General features: G+C 38.9%; 1 protein-coding gene across 2 annotated transcripts in view; it reads left to right on the top strand.

Moving 5' to 3' along the window:
• Positions 1-14,823, top strand: part of LOC122816717 (parvalbumin alpha-like) — an 83,617-nt gene extending 68,794 nt beyond the window's left edge. The window contains exons 1-5 of one of the 2 annotated variants that reach the window (XM_044089708.1): positions 11,256-11,396; positions 12,210-12,279; positions 12,971-13,103; positions 13,694-13,803; positions 14,763-14,823. In XM_044089708.1, the coding sequence (XP_043945643.1) occupies positions 12,219-12,279; positions 12,971-13,103; positions 13,694-13,803; positions 14,763-14,788 (330 nt within the window). In that variant the 5' untranslated portion in view covers positions 11,256-11,396; positions 12,210-12,218 and the 3' untranslated portion in view covers positions 14,789-14,823. Of the gene's footprint in view, positions 1-11,255; positions 11,397-12,209; positions 12,280-12,970; positions 13,104-13,693; positions 13,804-14,762 lie in introns of those variants that run through there. The other variant, XM_044089707.1, reaches the window with a different exon arrangement.
• The last annotated feature ends 11,505 nt before the right edge of the window (positions 14,824-26,328 follow it).

Below are 26,328 nucleotides of genomic sequence, written 5' to 3'. Positions count from 1 at the left end.
AAAACACCATGAAAAACTTTTCAAAAGCAAACTTCACATTACTTAAGACCGAGGTAGGATGTTTCAAAGCCCCCATGCTAAAGGATAACACTGTCTAAGCTGCAAAATCCTTTACTAATGCACTCAACGGGCACCTACAAGAATGCATGGACCATGCTATCCCAAACAAAATCAAGACTCACTCCTCCAAGAAAAGGAAACCAGTCTGGTGGACCCCAGCCATAAACAAGCTATACAATGGAAGGAGGAAACTGGTACAGAAAAGTGTAAAATACCAAGAAGGGAAGACATCCCTGATCAGTATCAGCAAGAAACTATATTCCCTCATAAAATCATCCAAGGCTAGCTTCGAAAGAAAAATTGCCATGGACTCCAAAGATAACCACAAGGCATTCTTTAGCTATGTCAGGAATCTAAGTGGCAATTCTCAGATCTGCTTGGAGTTAGTGCAGAATGGCACAAAATACACTGAACAGACCGATATAGCCAACATCCTGGCAAACAGGTTCAGTGCAAACTTTACCCCCCTCTCACCCCCAAAAGGGCCCATAACTATACCAGAAGAATGTAGTGCCCCTGAAATCACAGGCACTCAGGTTAAAACAGCACTCTCCAAAGCCAAAAACGCAGCATCAATGAGATCCAACGGTGTCCAAGGCTGCATCCTACACGAGCTCAAAGATGAACTAACCCCTCACCTAAATACACTGTTTAAACTCAGCCTCTCCACAGGCTACGTGCCCACAGAGTGGTGCACAGCAACGGTTATTCCTCTCCACAAAGGTGGAGCCACAACGGACCCCAGGAACTATTGCCCTATAAGCCTGACTAGCTTGGTCTGCAAAGCTATGGAATGCATCATCGTGAATCTCATTAACCGAGACATTGGGAACCTCCAAACACTGGACCCTACCCAGTTTGGCTTTGTTAAGGGCAGATCATGCCTCTTAAACCTGGTGGACTTATTTGAGACAGTTATCAAGGCTATAGATGAGGGAAAGGTGGTCTACACAGCCTACCTAGACCTCACAAAGGCCTTCAACAGCATTCCCCACTCAGGTATTATAGACAACCTCACCAGCCGGAACATAAACCCCTATGTCACAAGATGGGTTGCCAACTGGCTCATGGACAGAACCCACATGATAAGAATTGCAGGAGGTAGGTCTGACTCTAAATCGTTTACAAGTGGCGTTCCCCAGGGCTCAGTCCTAGGACCCCTCCTGTTCATTATATACTTCTCAGAGGTACAGGCAAGCACAGGAGGACTATGGCTGACCAAGTTCACAGACGACTGCAAACTAGGGGTTATAATTGACTCTCCGGCTGACACAGACATCCTCCAAAAGGGTCTCACTGAGACAGATACCTGGTGTCAAAACCATGGCCTCAAGCTAAATGCCAAAAAGTGCATAGTCATCCCCTTTAGGAAAAAAACAAAGTACCCACAAACTACCACATAGGTGGTAGCCCCCTAAATATGAAAGATGTAATAAGGGGTCTGGGGACCCAAGTAGATAGTAACCTCTCCTTTGATAATCACATTGCCAAAGTGGTTAGAAAATCCTTCTATGTGGCCCACCTAATCACAAAAGGGTTTGCATCCAGGTCAAAAGAGGTCATTGGGCCCCTCTACGCTTCACTCATCAGACCTATCATAGAGTACAATGCCCCATTTGGGATGTACCTTACAAGACACCTGCAACAACTGGAAAGACCACAGAAGTACCTCACCAAGAGGATCACTGGCCTCAAGCAGATGCTCTATGCAGCTCGACTGAAGAAACGCCAGCTGTACTCAGTTGCATACCGCCTACTCAGAGGTGATCTCTGCCTGACATACAAGCCATGTCCAACCCAGAATTGATGGACATGCTCCATCTAAAGAAAACCATATCCCCTCAAGCCACATGCTCCAGGAATCTAAACCTCACCACAACAATAAATAGGACAAGCCAGAGGGATAGATTCCTGTCCCAGAGACTTCCCATGCTCTGGAACAAGATTCCAATCTACATTAGGCAGAGCTCCTCGCTAACACTCTTCAAGAGAAACCATGACGAGTGGATGGGAAACAGAAAGTTTACCCCGGGGATCACTTCAATGGCTCTGCTGGACAGAGGCACAGGGAACTAATCTAAAGGGGCTGTGAAAGCCAACACATTCCGGCTAGGCTTATAAATGCCTTTTGGGCAAATAGCCTAGTACCTACCTATGAACCTATGAGTAATATGCACCAAAACAAGCAGATATAAGAACATTTTGTTCCACAGTCCATCAAGTTTATAAATGATTAAATCAGCTTATTAGGTTGGGGTATTCTTTTTCCCAAGCCTCCAAGGATTCTGCATTATTGTTTACATAGTATTAATACTTGTTTCTTTCAGAGTTTATTTCAGTATTTTTTGTACTGAGTTGCACTTTGCACCTTGTATGTATATGTTAATGTATATTTACTTTTTTGTCTAGTTCTTAAGAGTTGTATATATGTTGTTTGTCTTGTTCTTAATAGTTGTGTGCATGTCGTTTATGTAATTCATACTTTGAGAGTCACTGAAACTGGAGTCAAATTCCTTGTATGCATGCATACTTGGCCAATAAATGTGATTCTGATTCTGATATAAAATATGCAGCTTACAGATTTCTATAATGGGGTTATCAGCATTTTCCTGGTTACCAAGTATTTAAAGGTTTACTCTGATAGGATTGAACCCAGTGCCACAATATCCTATTAACAGTAATAGTCTATACACAAAACTTTAGGAAAAGCCAGTACTAAAGCACATACTAAAGCAGTATGCAGAAATGATGGCTTTATTTTAGAACTAAGAAAAATGAAATGACAGGCAGGAGTTGTGGTGGTGGTGAGAAAGATCCTGTGACCTTACCAGAGTCTGTTAAACTGTGACGACAGATGACTGCAGTTATAAGGTGGGAGGGTTGGGTAAAGATAAAGTCTAGAAAATGGAAAAGGAGAGGACTAAAGTGCAGTCTCACAAAATGAGGAGTTTTGGCAACCCGACGAGAGTTTCAGTCCTTGTTAGCTGTTGGGTGAGGGTCGATGACGTTCACAGGAATGTGGAGAATTCTGCATCTGTAATGATCTCAGCAGGTGTCAGAAGAAAGAGCTCTTAGAAATATTAGGATCAACTGGCATGCACACAAACCATGCAGCTTGCATATGGGAATAGATGAAATATGTGTGTAAGGGAAGAACGGAAATGTACAATTTAAGTGCAGGAGTAGATAATTTATGTAAGGGACGAGGAGAAAATTGCAGGTTATGGACAAGAATTGATTATGTGTAAGAAAAGAAGGAGAAAATATAGCTTATGTACTGCAGTGGATAAGTTGTGTAAAAAATTAAGGAAAGAGGTGAAGCCTATGTACAGATGGGTAAAGTGTGTAAGAGAAGAAACAGAAAGTGCAGTTAATGTACTACAATAGTTAAACTATGTAAGGGGGGAAGAGGAAATGTGATTCATGTACAGGAATGGATAAGGAAAAAAGAAAAAAGTACTGTTTATGTACAGGAATGGATAAGGTCTGCAATGAAAGAAGGGAAAAGTGCAACACATTACTGTCTTTGGCCTTTTGTTCTAGAACTCTAAATGTGCGGGCAGTGAAGGACCTGTTTACGAAGCTATATCATCAAACCAGGCATTGAAGATAGCCATATTTTGCTTAGGAGCTTCATGCTAGGCAGGAAGAGAGGTATACTTTATTTAGCAGAAATGCATGTCAGCAGATCTTATCAGAGATTTCACAAGACAGAGTTTTTCTGAAAACAATTAATCACCTGATAGAAAAAGAAACACTTTCGACCTCATAGTGTCCAAGAAGGAGATGAGAAGAATGTATGAGCTGAATAATATATTGCCAGAGTGCAGTATATATTCCATGTGACTAGTTCACACTCACACATTCAGCATGGCATTAGAGATAAATTGTTCTTCTGCCAGGACAGACAACATCAGATGAATAACTAAAGAAATACAAGAAAATGTGGCTTTTGAAGAAGTTGCAGTCAGGCTGGGATACAAGCCAAAACAATGAGACAAGGGAAACTATTGGTAAAGTTTATAAGAAAACATACTAGAACACAAAACAAGGTTGAATGGGTGAGAGAAAAACTCACAGAGAAAAAGACAGAGAGAGAGAGAGAGAGAGAGAGAGAGAGAGAGAGCGAGACGAATGCCAAAACAGCAGAAATGGAACTTAGGACTAAGGCAGAGGCACTCCAGAATTATAAAAGTGAAGGCCCTGAAGGGAATAAAACAGGAAAAGATGTTTCTGCAAAAATGAAGAGATGATTCTAGTTCAGTCAGTGCAACCCAGGCATTCAAACAAACCTCTAAACCTATGAACTTTATATGTCACAGCATTGTCCTTTAAAACCCATAGCAAGGGGCCTAAAAGAGGATTTGTTTCCTTTTTTTTTGAGTAGAAGGTCTTTAGATACTAGAACCCACATAAGTACATACAAGACATTTTTGTATAGGTTTATTTCAGTTATTTAACATAAATATACTCTTGAACAGGTCTATCTTTATGAGGAAAATCAGAGAAGTAAACTTTGGAGGATCAAGGCAAAATCTGAGACCAAAACTCATTGCACTATGCTGAAGTCACAGCACTTATGCAACCAGGAAGCTGGACATGCACAAGGTATTAAGAACATAGAAAAAGAGACTTTTAATTAGCTAATAAGAAGGAATAATATCAAGGAAGAGGAGTAACAGTAAAAATGGAAGCAAAATAAGTGAAGAGGTGTAAAGGTGAAATAATGACAATGTAAAATTAAGAAACAAAACTTATCATTGTTTAGGATCAATGCACAATGATATCACATTTTAATCCCAAGCAAATAGCTGATATACTTTCTGAAACAAATAGTGTGAAGTTCACCTCACTCCCCATCATAACTGTCCCTGATTCTTCAGCCTTGGCCCCCCCCAAGATCACTAGGTAACATTTGATAGCAACCCCTTCTAAAACAAACAACATCACATTCATGGACTCTGATAATATAATTAATATGAAACCAACTGGGAGGGGACAGATGATTACACCAGAAATGTGGAAGAAACAGCTGGTGAAGAAACAGTCCAGATAAAACTCCACAGATTTATTACAGTTAAGTGTTTTTGTCCCCAAGTGGGACTTCTTCAGAACTCTTGTTCGTTTGATTTTTATCAGTAAGGGACCAATGACTAACAAGAACAAGCAGCAGGAACAAAGAGTGCTCAAGGCAATATAATAAACAGAACCAAGTTTGGCTCATCATAACTTCTGTTATACCAGTTAACGCAAGTCTTGCAATGAGCTACATCGACAAGGCCTGGAGAATAGCCATCATGATTTCCTTACATGAGGGAGTACAACTCCTGAGACCATGGAACATTTTTATAGATTCATAGATATTTCAAGGCCACTGAGTCTTATGGCCATTAACTCCTTACCAGTACCTTACATCAGACTGAATCTCCTTTCTTCACATGGATCAGGCCATTCAATCTCAGAGTAAATTTGTGGATACCCATCCAGTCATCTAGATTATCTTTCAAAGAAAATAGTGAATCACTCTGCTTAATGTGCAGGGGAAGAGGTATGAGCGGAGACTGACTATAAATATGTCCCTTCACCATGTTTTATTTATCTGCTGGTGAAGATTTAGTTCTAGAATTGGTAGGCATACTGGACTTGTGGAGATAAAGGTGGTCCAGGAACATTGGGTTTCTAATGCTTGGATAAGCAAGACAGAGCTTGCCGCTTAAAAGTCGATAAGACACTGAATAAAGGAATAAAGCATCCAGCTTCTTGGTCTCTCAGGGACTCTAAGCCCGTTGACTTTTTGGTTAGTAACCTTTGAGACTTCTAACTGCTTAATGTGTTTAATGTAATACATCCCAAAGTGACCACTGTACTCGGTAATTGGCACAATCAATGTTGAGCAGAAGGAAGTGATTACTTGTTTAGACATTGATGGTATCCCTTGGGCAATTAGCTGAGATAAATAAAAAAAATCCTAATAACTACAGTCATGTGATTGTCAAAAGAGAGGAAGCTATCAACCCAAGAACCTAGATCTCTGATACAGTTTTTTTTTGTCAGGATACATTGTCAACACAGTATGATGAGGGGAGGATTTGTCATCTACTAAAACAGGTTACACAACATGTTTTAGCATTTAGTTTGAACTCATTTTTAGTGCACCAAGAATTTAATAGGGAGATTTCAGTTTGCATGGTTTATATGTCATAGGGTGACTTAACAACAACCCCATTTTTCAGTCATCTGCAAACATTGTTAACCAGAGGTCTTGGCTCTCGGCTTGGAGATCTGAGAAATAATTACCAAAAAAGAGAAGCCTCAGCACAGAACCCTAAGGGACACAACTTGTCGCCTTCATACTGTCTAATGAGGTACCATATTATTTCTAACTTTATTAATCTAGACATTAATAACATTTTAACTGTCAACCCACATCACTTTGGCTTTGTCAAAGTTTTCCGAATCGTGTAAACTTCTTTGAGAGGGTAATTCAAGCAGTCGGTGGTGGTTTTGCAATGCAAACAGCTTACTTGGACATTGTCAATGCATTCAGTACTACTGACCTTGTAGGCAACAATGATAAACTGGTGAACCTAACATCAATCCATATATAGTAAGGAGGAAACCAAATTGGTTGTCAGACACAACACAAGTCATTAGAGTTGCAGGTGCCACCTTGGCAAATAAAACTATCATAAGTGGTGTTTATCAAAACTTGGTGCTGTGCTTGGCTATTTGCCTTTTATTTCTGTGATCTGCAAGCCAGTATCCCAAGTCTGTGGTTCAAAAAAATTTGATGATGACTGTTAGCTAGGGGAAGTTATTTGAACACCCTGTAGTGTGAAGATACTCCTGGATGAGCTAGACTTTGCAAACAAATTATGCAAGGACAATGACCTCAAACTAAATGCCAAAAATGTAGTACAGTCCACTCTGTTAAAATAAATAATTCCACATCATTCTAAATAGATGACATGCCTCTAAGAATGACATTATAATTAGAGATCTTGCCACCCCTCGTGGATGACTACACATCCTTTGATCACCACATCTGCACTGTAGTTAGAAAATCCTTTTATCTGGTTCATCTATCACCCCAGAGCATTTTATCCAAAGAAATGCTGCATCTGCTATACTCATCTCTTATTCACCCCATTATTGACTAAAATGCTCTTTTTGGTATGTACTTACTGAAGGATATCACCCAAGAACCTTAGAGATTCCTAAAAAAAAAAAATGGTCAAAAGTCTCTTAAATCTCCAGACCAACTGGCCACCCTCTCTCTGTATTCTGTTTCTTTCAGAATCCTCCATGATGATCTATCACAAAACACTCCACCCTCCTAGATATACTATGACTTCATAGAACCAATGGTTTCCCAAGCATATTTACAAGGGTCCTTAATCTCTCTCAACAAACTGTCTGGAAGTTAGTGCAGAGTGTGCAGTTAGTTCATTGGATTAAGGCCCCAAACTGCTAGTGAGTTTCTTGCTATACTCAGGGGGTACAGAGTTTGATTCCTTCCACCTCCATTTGCCTACTGTGTGATTGTGAGTAAGTTACTTAACTAAATACTGATCCTGAGTCACCCCTGAAAATGGAAATTTGTCATGTGGTTTTAGCCTGTTAACAAATGTATAAAAAATAATTGGACACATTGGTGCAACTGGATCTTATTAAGTGTATTTCCCACAAAGAAAATGAACACCCCCTATATATTAAGTAAACTGGCACTCTAGGTATAGTCAAGACTAATCTGGGCTATTGGATGGGCACTCACATATTCTCCAAATGTCCTGTCTTGTGTGACCCCTCTTGAGGCAGAAGACAAATCTTGATGGTTAGTGTCCTGGATAAGCTGTTAATAGTCTGACAACTGAATGCATAGTATGAATCTATGAATATCTCTCTTTCTGCATTTCACAAAATGAAAACAGAACTGATCACATGAGGAGGGAAGGTTTGGTGGGAGAAGCTCCGACAGATGTGAGAATTACATGTGACAGAGACAGGAAGATTGAGGGAACAAAATTCTTAAGACCCTGGTGACGTGGTATTTTTCCTCAAGCTCAAAACTCATCAGAGATACCATCAGAGGCACTGGCTGCCCCAATTTATCCATCTCAGCATAAGGCGATGGCACCATTTTCCAGTTCAGCACAATCTAAGATATAGATGAGCACCTCTGCCTTGGTCCACATGTCTATATGGGCAGCAGTACATTCCTGTGTACTGCATTCTTACTAATGCCCTAATCACCACATCTCTGTGTACTGCATTCTTAACAGTGCCCTAGTTAGCACATCCCTGTGTACTGCATGCTCACTAATGCCCTAGTCAGTACATCCCTGTGTACTGCATGCTCATTAATGCCCTAGTCAGTACATCCCTGTATACTGCATGCTCACTAATGCCCTAGTCAGTACAGCCCTGTATACTGCATGCTCACTAATGCCCTAGTCAGTACATCCCTGTATACTGCATGCTCACTAATGCCCTAGTCAGTACATCCCTGTATACTGCATGCTCACTAATGCCCTAGTCAGCACATCCCTGTACACTGCATGCTCACTAATGCCCTAGACAGTACATCCCTGTACACTGCATGCTCACTAATGCAGTAGTCTGTATATCCTGATGTATAACATGTTCACCAATGCCCTGGTTAACAAATCTCTGTGTGCATACTCACAAATCTCTTGTTCAGTACGTCCCTGTGTACAACATGCTTATGAATTTCCTGGCAAAAATATGCTTGTATACAATGTGCTTGCCAATGTCCTGGTCATCACATGCCAGTGCACAGCATATTCACAAATGTCCTGGTCAGTACATCCCTGTGTACCACATGTTCAGGAATACTCTGGTCAGCATGTTTCTGTATATTGCATGTTCACCAATGTCCTGGTCAGTGTGACCCTGTATGCAGGATATTCATCAATGCTGTGGTGAGCACATCCATATGTTCATTGATGTCCTGCTCATTTTGGCCCTGTGTACATCATGCTCTCCACCACCCTGGTCAGTACATGTATATTTATAGCATTTTCTGATCTGGTCATTTTGTCCTTCAGCATAGTATGTTCATTCCTGCTCTCGACAGTATGTCCTGGAAGATGGAACTGGAATGTGTAGTTTAATATATTATACATCCATTAAAATGACATTAATGATCTCTGTGAAGATACTGGATTCCAGGACTCACATCACTCAATGTCTATTTAGGAAAGGTTCTGGCACTGCTAGAGAAGCTTGTTGAGGAGTTTGACTGGATGAAAATGAAACATAATAAGAATATATTCTGTGTCCTGTAGCTGAACTTCAACAAGTTCATTGATTCTCTGCTCTACAGAAGTCTGTCAGAACCTTAGATCTTGTAAGGGTAAGACTGAATGTGCCAAAATGCTTAATGAGCTGGTTGAATGAGGCATCAGAGGGCATTAGTGGAGGAAAAGTGTTTACTACTAATGTGGAGTACTATAAGGAGGGACTAGTGATCTCTCCTGTGGAACTAGTTATAAGGTCAGCTAGGTCAATGTCTAATATTAATAAAGAATCACATTCTGATCATGCTGAGGAATAGAAAGGTCTGCAAGGTGACACAGGTGTATGAATAGTCAAGGATATCAGCTGACTTTTCAAAGGCAACTTGGGAGGTAGTATATTGTGGAAAAATGAAGAGCTACACAAACTGCAAATCGGTAGAAAAGGGTCTTAAGATTTAGGAGGGGATCATGAGTACTGTTTGGAACAAAAGGTCCTAACAGTGGTATAGACTGGGGCAATTGAATGGAATCTGGACAGGTTACTCACCTTGCCACACCTGATTTATGACATAGAGTTCTAGAAACATGCATGCTAGTAGTCACTCACTTTACCACACCTGACACATGAAAAACATGCTGGAAACATGCATGAGAGGGGCTACTCACAGTGCTACACCTGATGCATGGTGTATGATATTACTTTCTGTGCTACATCCCATGCACTGTCTACATTTCAAGAAACATACACGACAGTGGGGACATGAGTGATAAGGGTCACTCATAAAGGAACACAAGGCACATGTGGTCACTCATAGTGTCACACCTGATGCATGCATCCTGATGGAAGCATAATTGATATGGGTCACTCATGTTTTCACACCTGACTCATACAGGTTTAAGAACATACGTGACATGGCTCACTCACTTTATCACACCTGATATGTGGTGTAGAGTCTGGGAGTGTACATGATATGGTTCACTCACAGTATCACACCTGACGCACGGTATGTAGACCTGGAAACATATATGATATGGGTCACTCACATTGTCATACCTGACAAATGGCTACAGGTCAGGGAACATACATGATATGAGTCACCTACAGTGGAACACACGACACAGTGTACAAGCCTGAAAACATACATGAGAAGGGTCACCCACTTTTCTACACCTGATGCATCTCGTACAGGGCTGGAAACATACATGTTAGAGTCACACTCATATCAGAACACCTGATACAGTGTACAGGTCTGCAGACATATATGATATTTAACAATGTCTCATTTCATTTCTTGTTTACTGTAATTTTTAAAGTGAAGTATTCTGGACATATGTTCCACTTCACTGAAATTTTATGCAAACTGCTGCTGCTGTGGGGGGTCTTTTGAAGCTAGTCTATAAAACGTCATTAAATGAAAGAATGAAATGACTGACAAACTGAAAGATAAAATGCAGACATTTCTGTTATTACATCTGTTATTAGGTAGAGCTTTTAATTAATATTTTCGACAAAGATATACCTTTGATTGTTTTTTTTTTTTTTCTTTTTTAAACTACTCATACAGGATAAATTCACCTAAAGATTTTTCTATTTGCTGAAATATCTTGTCTTCCTAAGCACATATGCTGCAAAATCTAAATTGAACTTTTCCAGTTGCAGTAAACAGAGGTACATAGTTAACATATTTTTTTTCTAATCCTCTTAAAATGCTAAGTTCATGAAATCAAAAATGATTTCATTTTAATTAGCCTGGATGGTCTAAGCAATCTTTACTTGCTGTGCTCACATAATTAATATCAGTTATGTCTAACCAGCACTTTTACTCCTGAAGTTAATTTCTGACACTAGAGCTACGGAGGTACTATGCCTATATTAGGACAGAGTTAGCATATATTTTTGCTGGCAACCAGCTCAGCACATCTCCTATGAGCATCAAATTCCTTGTGTCATACAAATTCCTGTAAACAGAGTAGAGGGCTTTAGCATATATATACCATCGCTGGACTTCAGGAGACCAGCAGCAGCAGTCCTAACACCGAACTTCACTTTCTCTTTGGCTTCAACAAACCAGTGAGGTGAGTTTGGGTTTGCTTCCTCCTGGTTTAGAAATCTGACTGCAAGACTTCCGGTGGATGTAAATGGAAATGCTTAGCATTGTACTACTTATTATATGGCACCTTTCTTACTGAGGATATTTGTTAAAGGGATGGAAGGAACATACAGAAGTCTTCAGAGCTGGTTCACACCATTTATTATGGCGGGCATTGGGACGTGTAGAGGATTTCAAAATGTTATGCCTTTCCAGTCCTGTGGAAGAGAGGGACATTCATGATTCAGTCTTGTGACATCTGACAGTGTTCCAGTTTCCTTCACTTACTTCCTTCTTGAAAGGCTTGCTGTGTGGATGGGTGGGATAAACAGTATGCTTCTTGAAGCCACAGAAACCAGTTTGTAGACTTATAAATATGCCAGTCATAATCCTCTAAAAGCTATAGCATGGACATGTTTTCAGTACTTAAAATGTTTTGCATCACTTTTATTCGATTTGTAATGGCTGGCAGGGTTATCATACCCCTAGACTGAGGGTGGAGGGCAGATAAAATCCCTGACTTTTCATCTTAGCTATGTAATGTTATTTTTGGATTTAAAAGTTGTAAAATTCTAATAGTATTTGTTTTTAAATTTGTTGTCACTTTTTTTTTGTTTCTTGCATTGCACTCTCACTTGTGAGCTTCAACTAAATCTGGGAGCAACTTGGTGTAGTGATTAGGAACCTCAAATTTGTCAACAAATTATACATGTCAAATGTTGATCCCACTGTGATGCTGATTGTGAGTGCATTTTCCAACCCTTTTGGTTAAAGCTGACTGCTTTTTTCCCTTTTGCAGATCTCCGCCATGGCCTTCTCAGGACTTCTGAATGATGCTGATATCACTGCTGCCCTGCAGAGCGTCTCAGGTACAATCATCTTGTGGACCCAGAACTTGCTTAATGATATGAAACCTTACTTGAGTGAAGTGTGGTTCATAAATTTGTATTAGAGAGAGAGAGATGATGAGAAAGACAGGACAAGGTTGTTTTGCTAATGAATGCGAGATACATTGACTGGCATGTATTTTTTAGATCAGGTGAAATCTATCTGTTTGAGCCTAGTTCACTGAGCAGGATTCAAAGTATATATCTTAAGTCGATACTAAGGGTGTATGACCTCAGAGCTGGTTATATCAAATAAGTAAGGGGCTACAGGAGGCCAAACCTTTACCACAGGGACTGTGGCGACTTCTGTATAACTTTAGTAAGCATTTACTTTGGCTCTTGCCATATCTGCAACTTTTATTTTACTTTTTTGTAAATCCTTAAATCACAACTGAATGAGAGATAAGAGGCAGTTAGTGTAGTGTGAACTAATCCAAGCTTTCTTATTAGATGAAACTAATAATATTCATTTGCAAATGAAAGGAAATGACATAATTTTTTTGTGGTTGTTGTCTGCTGAGCTGTTTAAAATGACATGATTCCAACAGCAGCAGCAAATATAAATAAATTGGAGGAATGTATGTTTTCTTGCCATTCATGTACTATTAGCACAGCTGGCTGAGATGGAGGCAGAGAGTTAATAATTCCTTTTTATTATCACTTCTTTTTACAGCTGTAGACTCCTTCAACTATAAAAACTTCTTTGCCAAGGCTGGCATCTCTGGCAAAAGTGCTGACCAGCTGAAGCAAATCTTTGCAGTCCTTGACCAGGACAAGAGTGGCTTCATTGAGGAAGATGAGCTGAAGTAAGTTTCCACTGTTTTACTTAACACACTGCACAAAAGTATAAGCTATAATATATTGATTTAAAATGCTATGAATATTAAGCAGTTAACATATGTGAAAGTAAAATACACAGCACAGTTACACAGTGTTGAATTCAGCAGATATTTTACACTCATTAGTCTCATAACTCTCAACTGTACAGATTTTCGCAGAAACTCCAGAATTTTACTTCATATTTTTGGTATGTGTCTCATAAAATTGTGTTTTTCTGGCAAATCATTAAAGATTGAAGTCAGAAAATAATGACATATATCTGAGTTTCAGACTTCATGCCCTTCAGAAAAATCCATGGTAATTCAACACATGTTATTCTATCAACACTCTTAAGTTTGTAAGAACACTATTTAAAAATTGTCCCTATTTTTGGGTCTTTGTTCCCTATTATTAATGGCTTTGTCCAGATTTCTTGTTCTATGAGGTTGAGAGATATGATTATTCTTGTTTTGCTTAAAATGTAAAGCTCTGTGTCAAGAACCTGTAATAAATTAAATGGAACTTTGCTGCTTGGTCTGAATGCATAAAACTTAAATTCATTACTGTTCCTCCTCAGACTGTTCCTGCAGAACTTCTCCTCTGGTGCAAGAGCTCTTAGTGATGCAGAGACAAAGGCCTTCATGCAGGCAGGTGACAGTGATGGTGATGGCAGAATTGGAGTTGAAGGTAAGAAGACTGTTTATTTATAATATGCATTTTTGTTCTGTTTTAAGGTATAATCCTGGTGAATACAGTTCAGTTTATAAGATTCATGTTAAAAATTCAGTTTATAAGATTCATATTACATAAAAGAAAGCACAAACATTTAGACAAGAGAAGTCATAATTACAGGAACTATTGAGACACAGCTCTTGAATGCATTACTTGAGATCCTAACACAAGGCATTTTTGCAGTGGGGTGTATCTCGTAGTGCATGTTCTTGCACCTTTCCTTTAGCTTAATAAATCTCGCAGGCTGTTGCAACTTGCAGAAATACTTTTTTTAACCACTGGTAGTACTTTAAAGCATGCTTATGTTTTCACTGAGAGCAATCTTTTTAGCAAGTTTTTGGATATCATCCATGGGGAATCACTCTTCCTAATTTGTACTTTGAAAAGCTGTTATGAACTGCATTCTATCATGCTATTATTTACTAAAGAAAAGGACTGCACAGTGTTTCTGTCAGTAAGACTTTTTCAGGAAATACTGTGAAAGTAAATAAGGTGACAATAATATGAACAAGTGCATTCACTTGATTAATTAACCATACCTATAATTGCAGTACTGAGAATAACCAGTCTTACAGATCATAACTACACTACTTAGCTGATTAGCACTGTAATTTAATGACCAAGACAAAACAGGTTAACTAAACATACTGATGAACTAAATTGCTGTGGTAATCTAGGTTAACTAATCATATATATAAATGAGCTACTGAGAATAACTAAATTAAATAATTATACCTGTAACTACACTTCTGTGAATTACCAAGCTAGATAATTATACCTGTAACTCCACTGCCAACAAAACAGGTTAGCTGATGTCATCATTAACTGCACTGTTTTGAGACAACTAATCATGCCTGTAAATATACTGCTGAAAATAAACAAGTTATTTAATCCCCTCTCTCTTTTTTTTTCAGAGTTCCAGTCCCTGGCAAAGAACTAAATAAAACAAGCCAAAGACCAAGTTTTGATTGTTCTGAAAACAGTCTGTATTTAAATAGTACATTTTGTTTGTGCATTTTACACAGTGGAATATGTTGGTATGCAGGTCGTAATATTTATGTTACTGCAACCTTTTGATAAAACTGTAATGTGCTGGTAACTTAATGTATACTTCTGAATATCCAGAATAAATTGTGTTGTTAACGACTCTTATTGCACTGTGAAACCAAATAATCAATGCAAATAAAGTGATCTGAGAAAAAAATATCTTGTCTGTGCTGATTCAAATTCTGGCTTGTACAATAGTTGTTAGGTCTTGTAAATGAAAATGCAAAAGCTGAGTATTTAAAATCCATTGTCATGTCCTATATCCAGCAGCCTAATCAAATGTGTTTCTTAGTGTCTTATGACAATTTCTTGACATGAAGGTTTCTAAGGTAGTATGTTAACTTTTTAGCTCACTAAGTGTGTAATCTTCTTTTCCGGGATTACATAGGAGCACTAGTCTGAAAGACTGGTTAAGAGCTTGCTCATATTCGATAGTATGTATGTGGAGGCTGGGGGACTGAAACTCAGATCAGGAATAAAGGATAAGGTTCACTATCAGCTGGTGACCTTAACCTACTGTGTTATACTGGTGGTTATTATTCCAGCTCCAGGTTTTAAGTTAAAATGTGACTGAAGAGTACAATTCGATACAATAAGGACATTACAAAAACACGGTATACGGCATCCATAGAAATAAATATTTTGAAAATGTTAGCAATGCAGGACTAGGAAACCACTCCTGTGGGTATAGGTTTGTACTATTTCAAATGCATAAACTGAAGCATTTTTGTGGAATCACAACATTTTGTAGGAGAAATCATGTGCATAACCAATGCAAATGACTGGATTTTTTTTTGCTAAATTCTTAATCCCAGTTTTGTAGAATCTGAGTTGTTTCTGTTGTTTCATATAATGATAGTGTATTTCAAATACAGATTAGTCTTTTTATGTAACTATTACTGAAAATTTGGGAAATATGTCTGCCCTAAAATCTCAGGACATGCCATTTTTCATATTTCTTTGCAGGAAACAAATGCCCAAATAGGCTCTAATCTGCATAAAGAGGGATAAGGGTGGTAACCCTAACTGGGTAACTAAGTATTGGAGGGATAACAATCTGCACTCTGGGAATATATTACAAGTCATTAAATATTACATCTATTATAGGACATAAAGTGTCTGCAATAGGAGCAGAACTGGTCCACGTTCACAATATTTTACAATCATTTTAAAAACTGCTCATGGATATTTCTGACTATGATAGTACCAGGAGATCCTCCCTGAAGGCTACTTAGAGTATCAAGTTCTGGTGTATGTGAGTTTTTTCCTCATTAAATGACAACATTTACTTGATATTTGCCTGTGAGTACACTGTAAGAGTTTTTCTGCTAGCTGGCTGGAAATTATAAAAAGATGAAAATCATCTGCCACCTACAAAGAAGGAAAAACAGACACCTGCTATTAATACCATGATAAGTTAACTGCCCTACGACAGCTGCACTTGTTTTAAACATTTTCTTTGGGTCTTTAGTCTGCTGTCCCTGCTGACAGTCTCATATTTCTATGCTCATCATTTCACTTAGTCAGGGGTGTATAAGTTTACTTAAAAAAAATACCCCCCCAACACACATATATCTATGTGAATATGGCTATTCAGATAAATATTTACTGATACAGCTTTCATATCTATCTGTCTATCTATCTATCTATCTATCTATCTATCTATCTATCTATCTATCTATCCTGTGTGTGAATGCATGGAGATATACGTGCTTATATAATTGTACATTGATTAGATACAGATGTAATATATACACACACAAATATATTTATAGCTATATCTATATCTGTAGCTATATTTATAGATATCGATACTCAGATAGATCATAAGCAAATAAAGCCTGGATTTCCAGATACTATGAGGCAGAGAGGGTATGAAACAGGGAGAGTAATTAAAAATGTGCCATGCATTTATACATAAATAATATACAAGTGATTGATATATATGTGTCTTATTAAATGTAAGGCTATGGTACAGCCACACAGGTAACCTCATATAATAAACAAGAGTCAGGTGTGTTATACAGCACAGAAATCATAGCAGATGATACATCCAGGGCACAATAAACAGCTGCATAACAGATGGAAAGCAAAAATCAAAAGCAACAATGAATATGTGGTGAGTAATGTTATACAGTGTTAGAAGTTAAAGGTATGGGAATGGAGCAGGGTTATTTATCTGATTATTTATTAATGGTCTTAACCACTAATACAGGTGGCTCTGAGATCCATTCCTTGCCAGGCTATGATATGATAGCTGTCTTTTGGAAAGTGTGAACCCCCTGCCATACACACTCAGTTCCTTGGTCATTTAAGAAAGTACAGCACATTTTCATAGGGGACAGCACCATTAAACCCCTTTCTCAACATCTAGTCTAAGGAAATGGATGGGATTTCATATCATTTCCTTTATACTAGAGTGTAGTGAAGACAACTTCAAATGCAAAGCATATAAAATATTGTTGTTAGTATGATAATACTAAGGAACTGAAAGTTCTGAGTTCAGTTACATTTCCTTCAAGTACAAGATTAATACATATATAGTAGATTAACTGTTGTAGGTTGTCTAAGACAGTATGCAAAAATGTATATAAGAGGTGGTACTCCAAGCTGGCATCCTGTCACTGCACATCCAGTATGAGAGCAATTAGGGTGTAAAGTAATGTTTTGCAGGCAGCCAGCTCACTTCACCCATGTGAATAGTATTCATTGTAAAAACAGTGAATTACCAATGCAGTGTGAAGTCCTGTTTCAATAAGTCTAATCTGTTTGTCAGTGATGTACTCTTCTGCCAACACATTACAAACTCCTTTTCAGAGTCTGACGTACTAGTCTATTTGTAGAGACTACTTATCACACCACAACATCCTCTCTTGTCTGGCTCATACCCTGCACTACACTTAAGTACTTGTTTTGTTCTACAGATCAGAGCAGTAGTTTATGCAGTCTTCCTTAGCACTGTCACTGCTTATTCTAGTCACAAGTGCATTTATCAGGCAACCCATGCAATACTGTCCATAACACTTTGTAGCAGCTTACGTTCCCCTCTGCCCTCATATATCACTTTACTATGTACCACCATTACAAGTGGTTGACACCTGTCAAGTGATTGTTTTTAGTGCACTTACCACATGAAGGAGTGTTCATGCTTTACACCTCTCTTTATTACTCACTGTTATCTACAAGCTCTGTCTCTGAATTCCTGCTAATAAGCAACATAAACAAGATTCACCTGAGCTTTCCAGCTGTTGCTCGCTTGTCCAGGTGTTAACACCAGCACATATCCAGTATGGATTTGTATCTACTGTAAACTAAGTGACATGAAGAACATGAATTCTAGTTAGACCTGCATCTGGCAGCATTATTCTGATCTTGGATGTCATGTCTTTCCATTACAGCAGAAAGTCTGCTTCATAACGTTGCCTCTTAAATAACCCAAGTTTTAGTTTCACAGAAGAAAGAAGCACGGACTTATACAAAGTTATAGAAAAGCAACCATCCTGTCTGCCTTCAGTGCTGTATTTTTATATTTTGATAGGCTAGTCTGCAAACCAGATTGTCTTCGACTGTAATTTGTAATTCAGGTTGCTACAAACACCGTTTCAGTATTTTATTTAGTCTTTGTTCAAAGCTCTGTTGTTGCACATCATTCATCATTCGCAAAGCCATTTTCGATCACTTCACTGCTAGCCAGCACTCGATTTACATTTACAATCATGACACAAAGTGTTGCATTCACTATTTAGCTGGTCCCACACTATTCAGATAAGACTACATACACATCTCCATCCCCAGGCACAAACATTTCTCTTCAATGACTTGGGAAAACTGCCAGTTTGCATATTACTACCCTACAGGACTCTAAATGCACTTCAGCATGACTTACTGTGTCACTACTTAAGGTCACATTCATTCATCTATACTTTCCCCTAATGCTGCTTAATCCAAAAAAGTGATCACTGTGAGAAAAGTTAGACTACATTAGAAGTAATACTGTTTTGATTTAAATTAGAAGTTGCATTTTTAATATAAATAACTAACTTGCTGCTGTCACCAGACCAGTACAGGCACAAGGACACAATATTTTACACTCAGGGAATGTATCCTGGCATGCACTGACATGTAATGCAATCTGCGGAGAGTGTTGCAACTTCTCACAGAAGAAACTGGAAAGAGAAGATAAAGATTACAGATACTAGAAAGTACCTTTTGGAGTGAACAACATGTATTACAGAGATCTCTTTACAAGTAGAAATTAACTCAATGAACAGAGATTTTGTTGCTGGAAGAAGAAGAAAAAATGTCGCTACTAAAAGAACTGTAATGAACCTTAACTGAATGAAAGAGTAGTCTGCATAACTAAACCCAAATTGTAATAATGCAAATAATAATTGGCTCCAGTAACTTATCTAACAGACATAAGGGAATGCTGACGTGCTGAAAGAAAGGGACAGAAAAATGACAAAGAACTAGCATGGGGCATTTTTAGCTGATTATGGTGGGCAAGCATATCCAGCCTTAGGCATAGGCCAACTAGGTGTCCACCTAGGGTGCCATTCTAGCAGGGCTGCTATTCCAGTAATCTGGATGGTATAGGTAGACCAGAATAGGGGCACCGGGTGGTATGGGGGGAGTACTGTGGAGACCTTTTGCCTAGGCACCAGTTAACCAAATGCCGGTCCTGTGGGCAAGGATTTATCTTATGCTTTGTGAACATCTTGTGTGTTTTCTTGCAGTTTTGAAGAAAGAGGGCATATGTTATAAGGAACAGGGGTGTTATGCATCAGTAATCTACAGAAATAACCCAGTAGTAAACAGCAGTAATAATTGTAGGTGACTATTAATTAGAAGAGATTAATTATAACAGTTGCACTGTTACTGTTTAATGTAAATGCTGGTTAGTGAAAGCAGATTTTTTTTTTATGAATGGATTTAAGTTCATTTTCAAAAGATAAAAATCCGTTATATGAATTTGTAGTGTCCTAAAAAGCGGGTCCAGAACCCAAGACCAACACTAGATGAAAAAATAAATATTTTAAATGGGTATTGACTGAAACATAGATTATGATGGCAGACTAGGACCCTCTGACCAACTGTATCTACCCATTCCTGTCAAGATAAGCTGCAGGACATAATTATGTGGCAGCTTATCCAGTTCCATTCCCTCCCTACCTTTGTAAAGGATGGGCTTGGCTGTCTAATGCATCATTGAAATTAGTCACCCTTTTGACCACATTACTGGTTCAGAAAGGCTGCTCCTTTCATCCATTACTCTCTCAGTGAAACAATATTTCCTCAAAACACTCCTAAGATTTCTATCATCTATCTATCTATCTATCTATCTATCTATCTATCTATCTATCTATCTATCTATCTATTTTACTGAAAGCTCCTAATTGCTTGGACTGCATAGATTGTCTTGTCATAACTAAGAATTGCTATCATACCCCTACATCATTTCTTTGAGACTATGTACATTAAGCTTTTTGAATCTCTGTCTCTTTATAAGCTTTCTGATGCAGATCATGCAATGTGTTTGTGCTATCCTCATCTGACGTGCCTCCATTCTTTTTGTGTGATTGTGCAGGTTTGATCTCAATAAATGCATATAGTAGTTTACATGGCACTTTTACAAACTTTCTATAAAGACAGGTGACTCCTTGCATTCTGCTGATGGTGGTGCTCTCTCTACATCTCCATATTTCATGTGCCTTATTTGCAGTTAACTCATGGCTCTTGCTTACCATTCAGCTGTATGATATGTCATTTTCTCTTCTATTATTGTTACTTGTTTTTCCTGTTACCTCATTCTTTCTTGTCATTCTGCCTGACAGATGTGCTTTTTTTTCTGCTGAATATGTTAACATATTTTAGTCCCTTTCAATGTCCTTTTCATCTTTCTAATCAATCTCATTGTATAAGTGTCTGAATTACCAAACCTCCCAGGCCTACTAAAAAGTAATTGACACTGAAGAGGACCAGCCCTAGTACTGGTTCCCATTGTTCCCATCTGGAAACAATCTTTTCTTTTGAACAGCCTCTGCTGTCTATGTTTTATTGTCTAGTCAATGTTTTACCTATATTACCTACCAGGGACCTTTAAACATATGTAAACTGCTCAATAACATTTTGTTGATTCTTTGTCAACCAGTTTGGACCCACTAGGCTAGGAGCCTCTTTTCACTGGAAGCCCAGGGCTGAATTTACTGTACTAGGAGAAATTTGGCCAGTGCAGCAGGGAAAATTCTACTCTCTTTTCATAAAGTGAAATGGAATCTTTTACATCCATCTGAGTTACCACCAACTCAGGTAGATGGGGCCTCAGTTTAATATATCATCCAAAGTACAACACACTCAGGAGTGCAACACCCCCCCTTACACCATACTGAGGTCAGCATTTGACCTGCCTGATGTAGAAATAGAACCCACAGCCTTCTGCACTACAGACAAGTGAGCTACTTGTTTCACCATTAACACTGAACTGGTGTCTTTAGGTGCCTTGCTGAACTCAAATAGGCAGCACCCACCACCCACTTTGGGCATGATGTCTTTGTTACCCACAATGGGAAATCATTAACAGTTGTCTTGCACACATTTTCTGTCATTAATCGTCTTCCCACAGATTTGCAGATAGATTCTTTCTTCAAATGATGATTCCATCATTTGCCATGATGGCTGATGGAAAACTAAAAGGTTAACATCTTTCAGTCTCTGTCCTGCTACCATTCTTGTGAAGGTGAATTACACCTGATATCCACTTACCAGGCATCTTAGCCTCCTCTTGTGATCTACTGAAAAAGCACGTTAATGATATTATCTGTTCTTCACTCATAGGTCTAAAGAATCCTAGGGTAAGCTCTACATTCCTAGTTCTCAGAATTCCTTCAGACCCTTATTTCTGTGAAAAGACTGTGCTCATCCCTCTCACATTAATTACTACTACTGATTGTTTCTTGTAAAAACTCTTTCTCTTCATTCATCAAACTGAGCAGGTACTCATTTAGCAGTTCTCCTTTTAACCAGTACTATCATTGTCCACCTACCTCCTTGCATTTTTTTACCTTTACTATCTTTCACTTCATTTATTTTTTATTCCTTTCCATGTCTACAAATGTTTCATTTCTCTTCTTTATGGAACAATAGTTTCTGTATTTTACTCTTCTGACTTCTCCACCTGATTTTTTTGTTTTTAATTGGTACACTTTACATTCATTTATACTGACTAAATGCAATATTTACCATTATGCTCAGTGGAACCTCATGTGAGAAACACAATAACAACTTCCCTCTTTCATACTTACAAATTAGTTTCAAACAAAACTTCATTGCTTAAGTAATAGCAGACTCTTTTTTTTCCAGTAAACTTTTCATAGGTTAATAGGTGTGTACTAGGCTAATGGCCCTGGAGCCTTTACAAGCCTAGCCCACAGGATTACCCTGGCATCCTGCCACCCGACCTTAGTTCCCAGTGCCTCTACCAAGTAGAGTCACTGGAGTGATCCCCGTGGTGAATTTTCTATTTCCCATCCACTCATGAAGCTCCCCACTTAATGTAATGTTTGAAATTTATTTTTTTTGCTGTTGTTGGAAAAGCGATTTTTTTTCCCCTTGGAAAAAAATCGCTGTTCTGACACTTCCACATTGTAAGCTTTTGCTTACATAGGGTCGATCAATCACCGCTCGCTTTTTTAAGCGTTCGGTGATTTAATATAGACCCCTGTTTGACATGTATAGGAAGGCTATTCCATAGTATGGGCAGTCTCCGAGTTATGAACCTGTCCCTCCAGCATGTTTTGTTGATTGTGGTAATGAGGTTGAGGTCTCTGGAGTGTGTGGTGCGGAGGGATTGGGATTTCTTTAGATGTAGCATTTCTAACAGAGCTGGATCAGACATGGCTTTGTATGTCAAGCAGAGATTACCTCTAAGTAAGCGATATGAGACAGAGAATAGTTGGAGTATTTTGAGTCTGTCTATATAGGACAAGTGTTTAAGGCCTAGGATCCTCTTTGTGAGGTACTTTTGCAGCCTCTCCAGTTGTTGTAGGTGTCTAGTGAGGTACATGCCAAATGGGGCATTGTACTTGATGATTGGCCTAATGAGGGAAGAATAGAGGGAGACAATGACCTATTTCTTCCTGGATGCAAACCCCTTAGTAATGAGATGTGCCACATAGAAGGACTTTCTGACCACAGTGGCAATGTGGTGGTCGAAAGAGAGGCTGCTGTCAACTTGTGTTCCCAGATCTCTTATAATGCCTTCTGCATTCAGTGGACTACCATTGATGTGGTAATTCATAGGAACTGGGTTTTTCCCAAAGGGAATGACGACACATTTTTTGGCATTGAGCTTAAGGCCATGGTTCTGACACCAGTCGTTGGTCTCGATGAGGCCTTTCTGTAGAATGTCAACATCAATTGGGGAGTTAATAATAGCTCCCAACTTGCAATCATCTGCGAACTTTGTATAAATGGGGGTGGGGTATATCTCTATTCCATCATTCTCATCTTCCCAGGGCCCACTGTTTCCCTTGATCCTCCTTTTTTAGCACCCTGCAAGGTTGTGGCATTGACTTTGTAGGTTCCTGGATGGGAAATGTAGTCCTCTTAGTTTTGGCCATTTCAGCACTGAAGAATTTATCTCTTCTCTGCACAGAGGACACTATTATGACCTCCAGAAACTGCTTATGAGGAGTGTTTTTTACTCATACTATCGTGCTATGACCACAAACTATTCTTTTATTATTGTGTTTATTATTTATTTTCTTTGCAGTGCTTTAGGTCTCTAGCCCTTGATGCATGTCATAAAGCTTTAACAGGTAAGGCTTCTATGAAGCTGCTACTTGCTTCCAAAAATAATATATATATATATATATATATATATATATATATATTTATTTTTTTTTTTTTTTTTTTTTTGTCCTTTCTTGGTCAGGTTATCTCTGCTAGGATAGTGGCTTTTTTCAAGGGAGACTTATGGTAGTATTATAGGGATTTATATTGGATGATTGATATTTCAGAATGTCAATCCTTAGAAGGCCAAGACCATGTGACTGATGTTCTGAAATGACAGATGTTTAGTAGGGCAAGAAGATTGTTTTTGAAGAGATTGTGATACAATGGGGATCAGAAAATTTGTCCTTTTCCCCACTGTAATGTGATCTGGAGTTGGTTTATCTAATTATTATGGGGTATGGAAGGGTGCAGCAGAGCTTGCCACTAGAAAAAACACAATTGGTGTTTTTTTTTTTTTTTTTTTGTACTACCAATGTTTCAGAACATTGACCACATGGTCTTGGCCTTTTAGGAGCTGATGTTCTGGAAAGCTTATTTTCTTATATAAATCCATTTATACTACTAGGGGAAATGTGCTTAGGGCATCAGGGAACTTCCACTACTCTTTTTGATAGGTGTTGTGGGATCTTATACATCCTCCTGAGCTAAGATGGGATCTTAGTTTCATGTCTCATTCAAAGCATGACGCATTCAGGAGTGCTGCACCCCCCTTAAGCTGCACTGAAGTTTCAACAACTACTCTCTACCTGGTGTGGGAATAGAACCCAAAACTTTCTGCATCAAAGGCTAATATTACACCTGTTGCTTTAAATATGTTGAATACCACCCCTATAAATGTTGACTGACCTGTCTGTGGGTGGGCGAGAGGGGAATGCCCCTAGCCTGAAAAAAACAGTGAACATTAGAAGTGTTTTTTATAATTATACAAACTGCTCCATTAAGCAATAACCCATCAAGAAAGAAAGTACAATACTGTGAGGAAAATGCAAAGTATATTATTTAGAAGAGCAGACAAAATATTTGCAGTGATAGCACTGCAGTATAACTGCAAAGCTGAATGAAATGCATAACATAATACAGCCAGCAGGGAAATATCCAATGAGATTTTAAATAAGCATTTGTTTTAATTCATTCTGTCCTTCATACTGCTGCTGCTGTGGGAAATTTGAAAAGGGAAGCTTCAATCACTTCTAACGCAGGTTTTTATGTACTGCATGCATGTGTGCATTCAAGCATGCCTATAGTGTCAGCAGCGTGTGGTCTGCCCCACATTCTTGCCCTTTCATTTGTAGTATCTCATCTTCATGCTTTGTAGGGTAGTTTCTCCAACACTTTTCCTCCAACACAGGTGAAATGGAATTGAACAGAAAATAAAGACAACAAACCAGTAAATCCACAAAAAAGCTCACACCAGGTGTAGTGCAGCAAGCAAAATTGTAGTCCAAATTCAAACACAATGCAGCAAATAACAGTGATGCAGCAAGCAGAGATAAATCCAACTTTGAACTCCAAGTTTAATCCAAATTCAAAATGTAAGCACTTTCGTCCCTTAAAACATTGATACAGGAACTTCATCAGTCTTGGACTGACTGGACAGTCTGGAATTTAGTCCAGATCATGGGTTACATAATCAGGGCATCACCTTACTGTACCATAGAGCGAAGATTTGTATAGGTTCATAGGTTCATAGGTTTATACTAGGCTATCTGCCGTAAGGCATTTATAAGCCTAGCACAAAGTTTTGTGGCTTACGCCACCCCTTATGTTAAAAAATACTGTGCCCATTAGTTTGTTGTGCCTCTGTCCAGCAGTGACACAGAGATGATTCCTGGGGTAAACCTACGATCTCCCATCCACCGGTCAAGATTTCTCTTAAACAGAGCCAGCGAAGTGCTCTGCCTCACATGGACTGGGATTTTATTCCACAGCATAGGGAGTCTCTGGGTGACAAATCTAGCCCTCTAGCATGTTCTATTTATATCCGTGCTAAGGTTTAAGTCACTTGCTCTAGTGGAGCTGGTAGATTTGGATTTTTTGAGGTGGAGCATGTCCATTAATTCCGGGTTGGACATGGCCTTGTATGTCAGGCACAGGTCACCTCTGAGCAGGCGGTATGCGACTGAATAGAGCTGGAGTTTCTTCAGTCTGGCAGCATATGACAGATTTTGGAGTCCCTTTATCCTTTTGGTGAGGAACTTTTGGGGTCTCTCCAATTGCTGCAGGTATTGGGTGAGATACATCCCGAATGGGGCATTGTACTCAATCATTGGTCTGATAAGTGAAGAGTACAGGGGAACAATGACCTCACTTGATCTGGATGTGAATCCCTTCATGATCAGGTGGGCAATGTAGAAGTTCTTTCTAACCGCTTTAGCAATGTGAGTGTCAAAAGAAAGGCCACGAGCAGGATTCACGATGGCTTGCACAGAGTGTAAGAGACGTGTAACACTCCATGCAAGCCTCGCGATCCAGGAACAGCCCGAAACTCCATGTAAGAGACCAGCTAAAACGTCTCTTACACGGACTGGGCGTGGATATGCTAAATACCTCACTTGCAGCCGAAAGGCATGCAAATGAGGTAGAGTAGCGATCCACGAAACAGAAAGCAGCCTGTGTAAGAGCCGTTTTAGCTGCAGAAAT

The sequence above is a fragment of the Protopterus annectens genome, chromosome 12.part0, assembly GCF_019279795.1.
Source record: "Protopterus annectens isolate FY-2018-M chromosome 12.part0, PAN1.0, whole genome shotgun sequence".
Classification (NCBI taxonomy): Eukaryota; Metazoa; Chordata; order Ceratodontiformes; family Protopteridae; genus Protopterus; species Protopterus annectens.
Note: the sequence above shows the minus strand (reverse complement) of the source record. Positions and strands in the feature narration are given on the sequence as shown.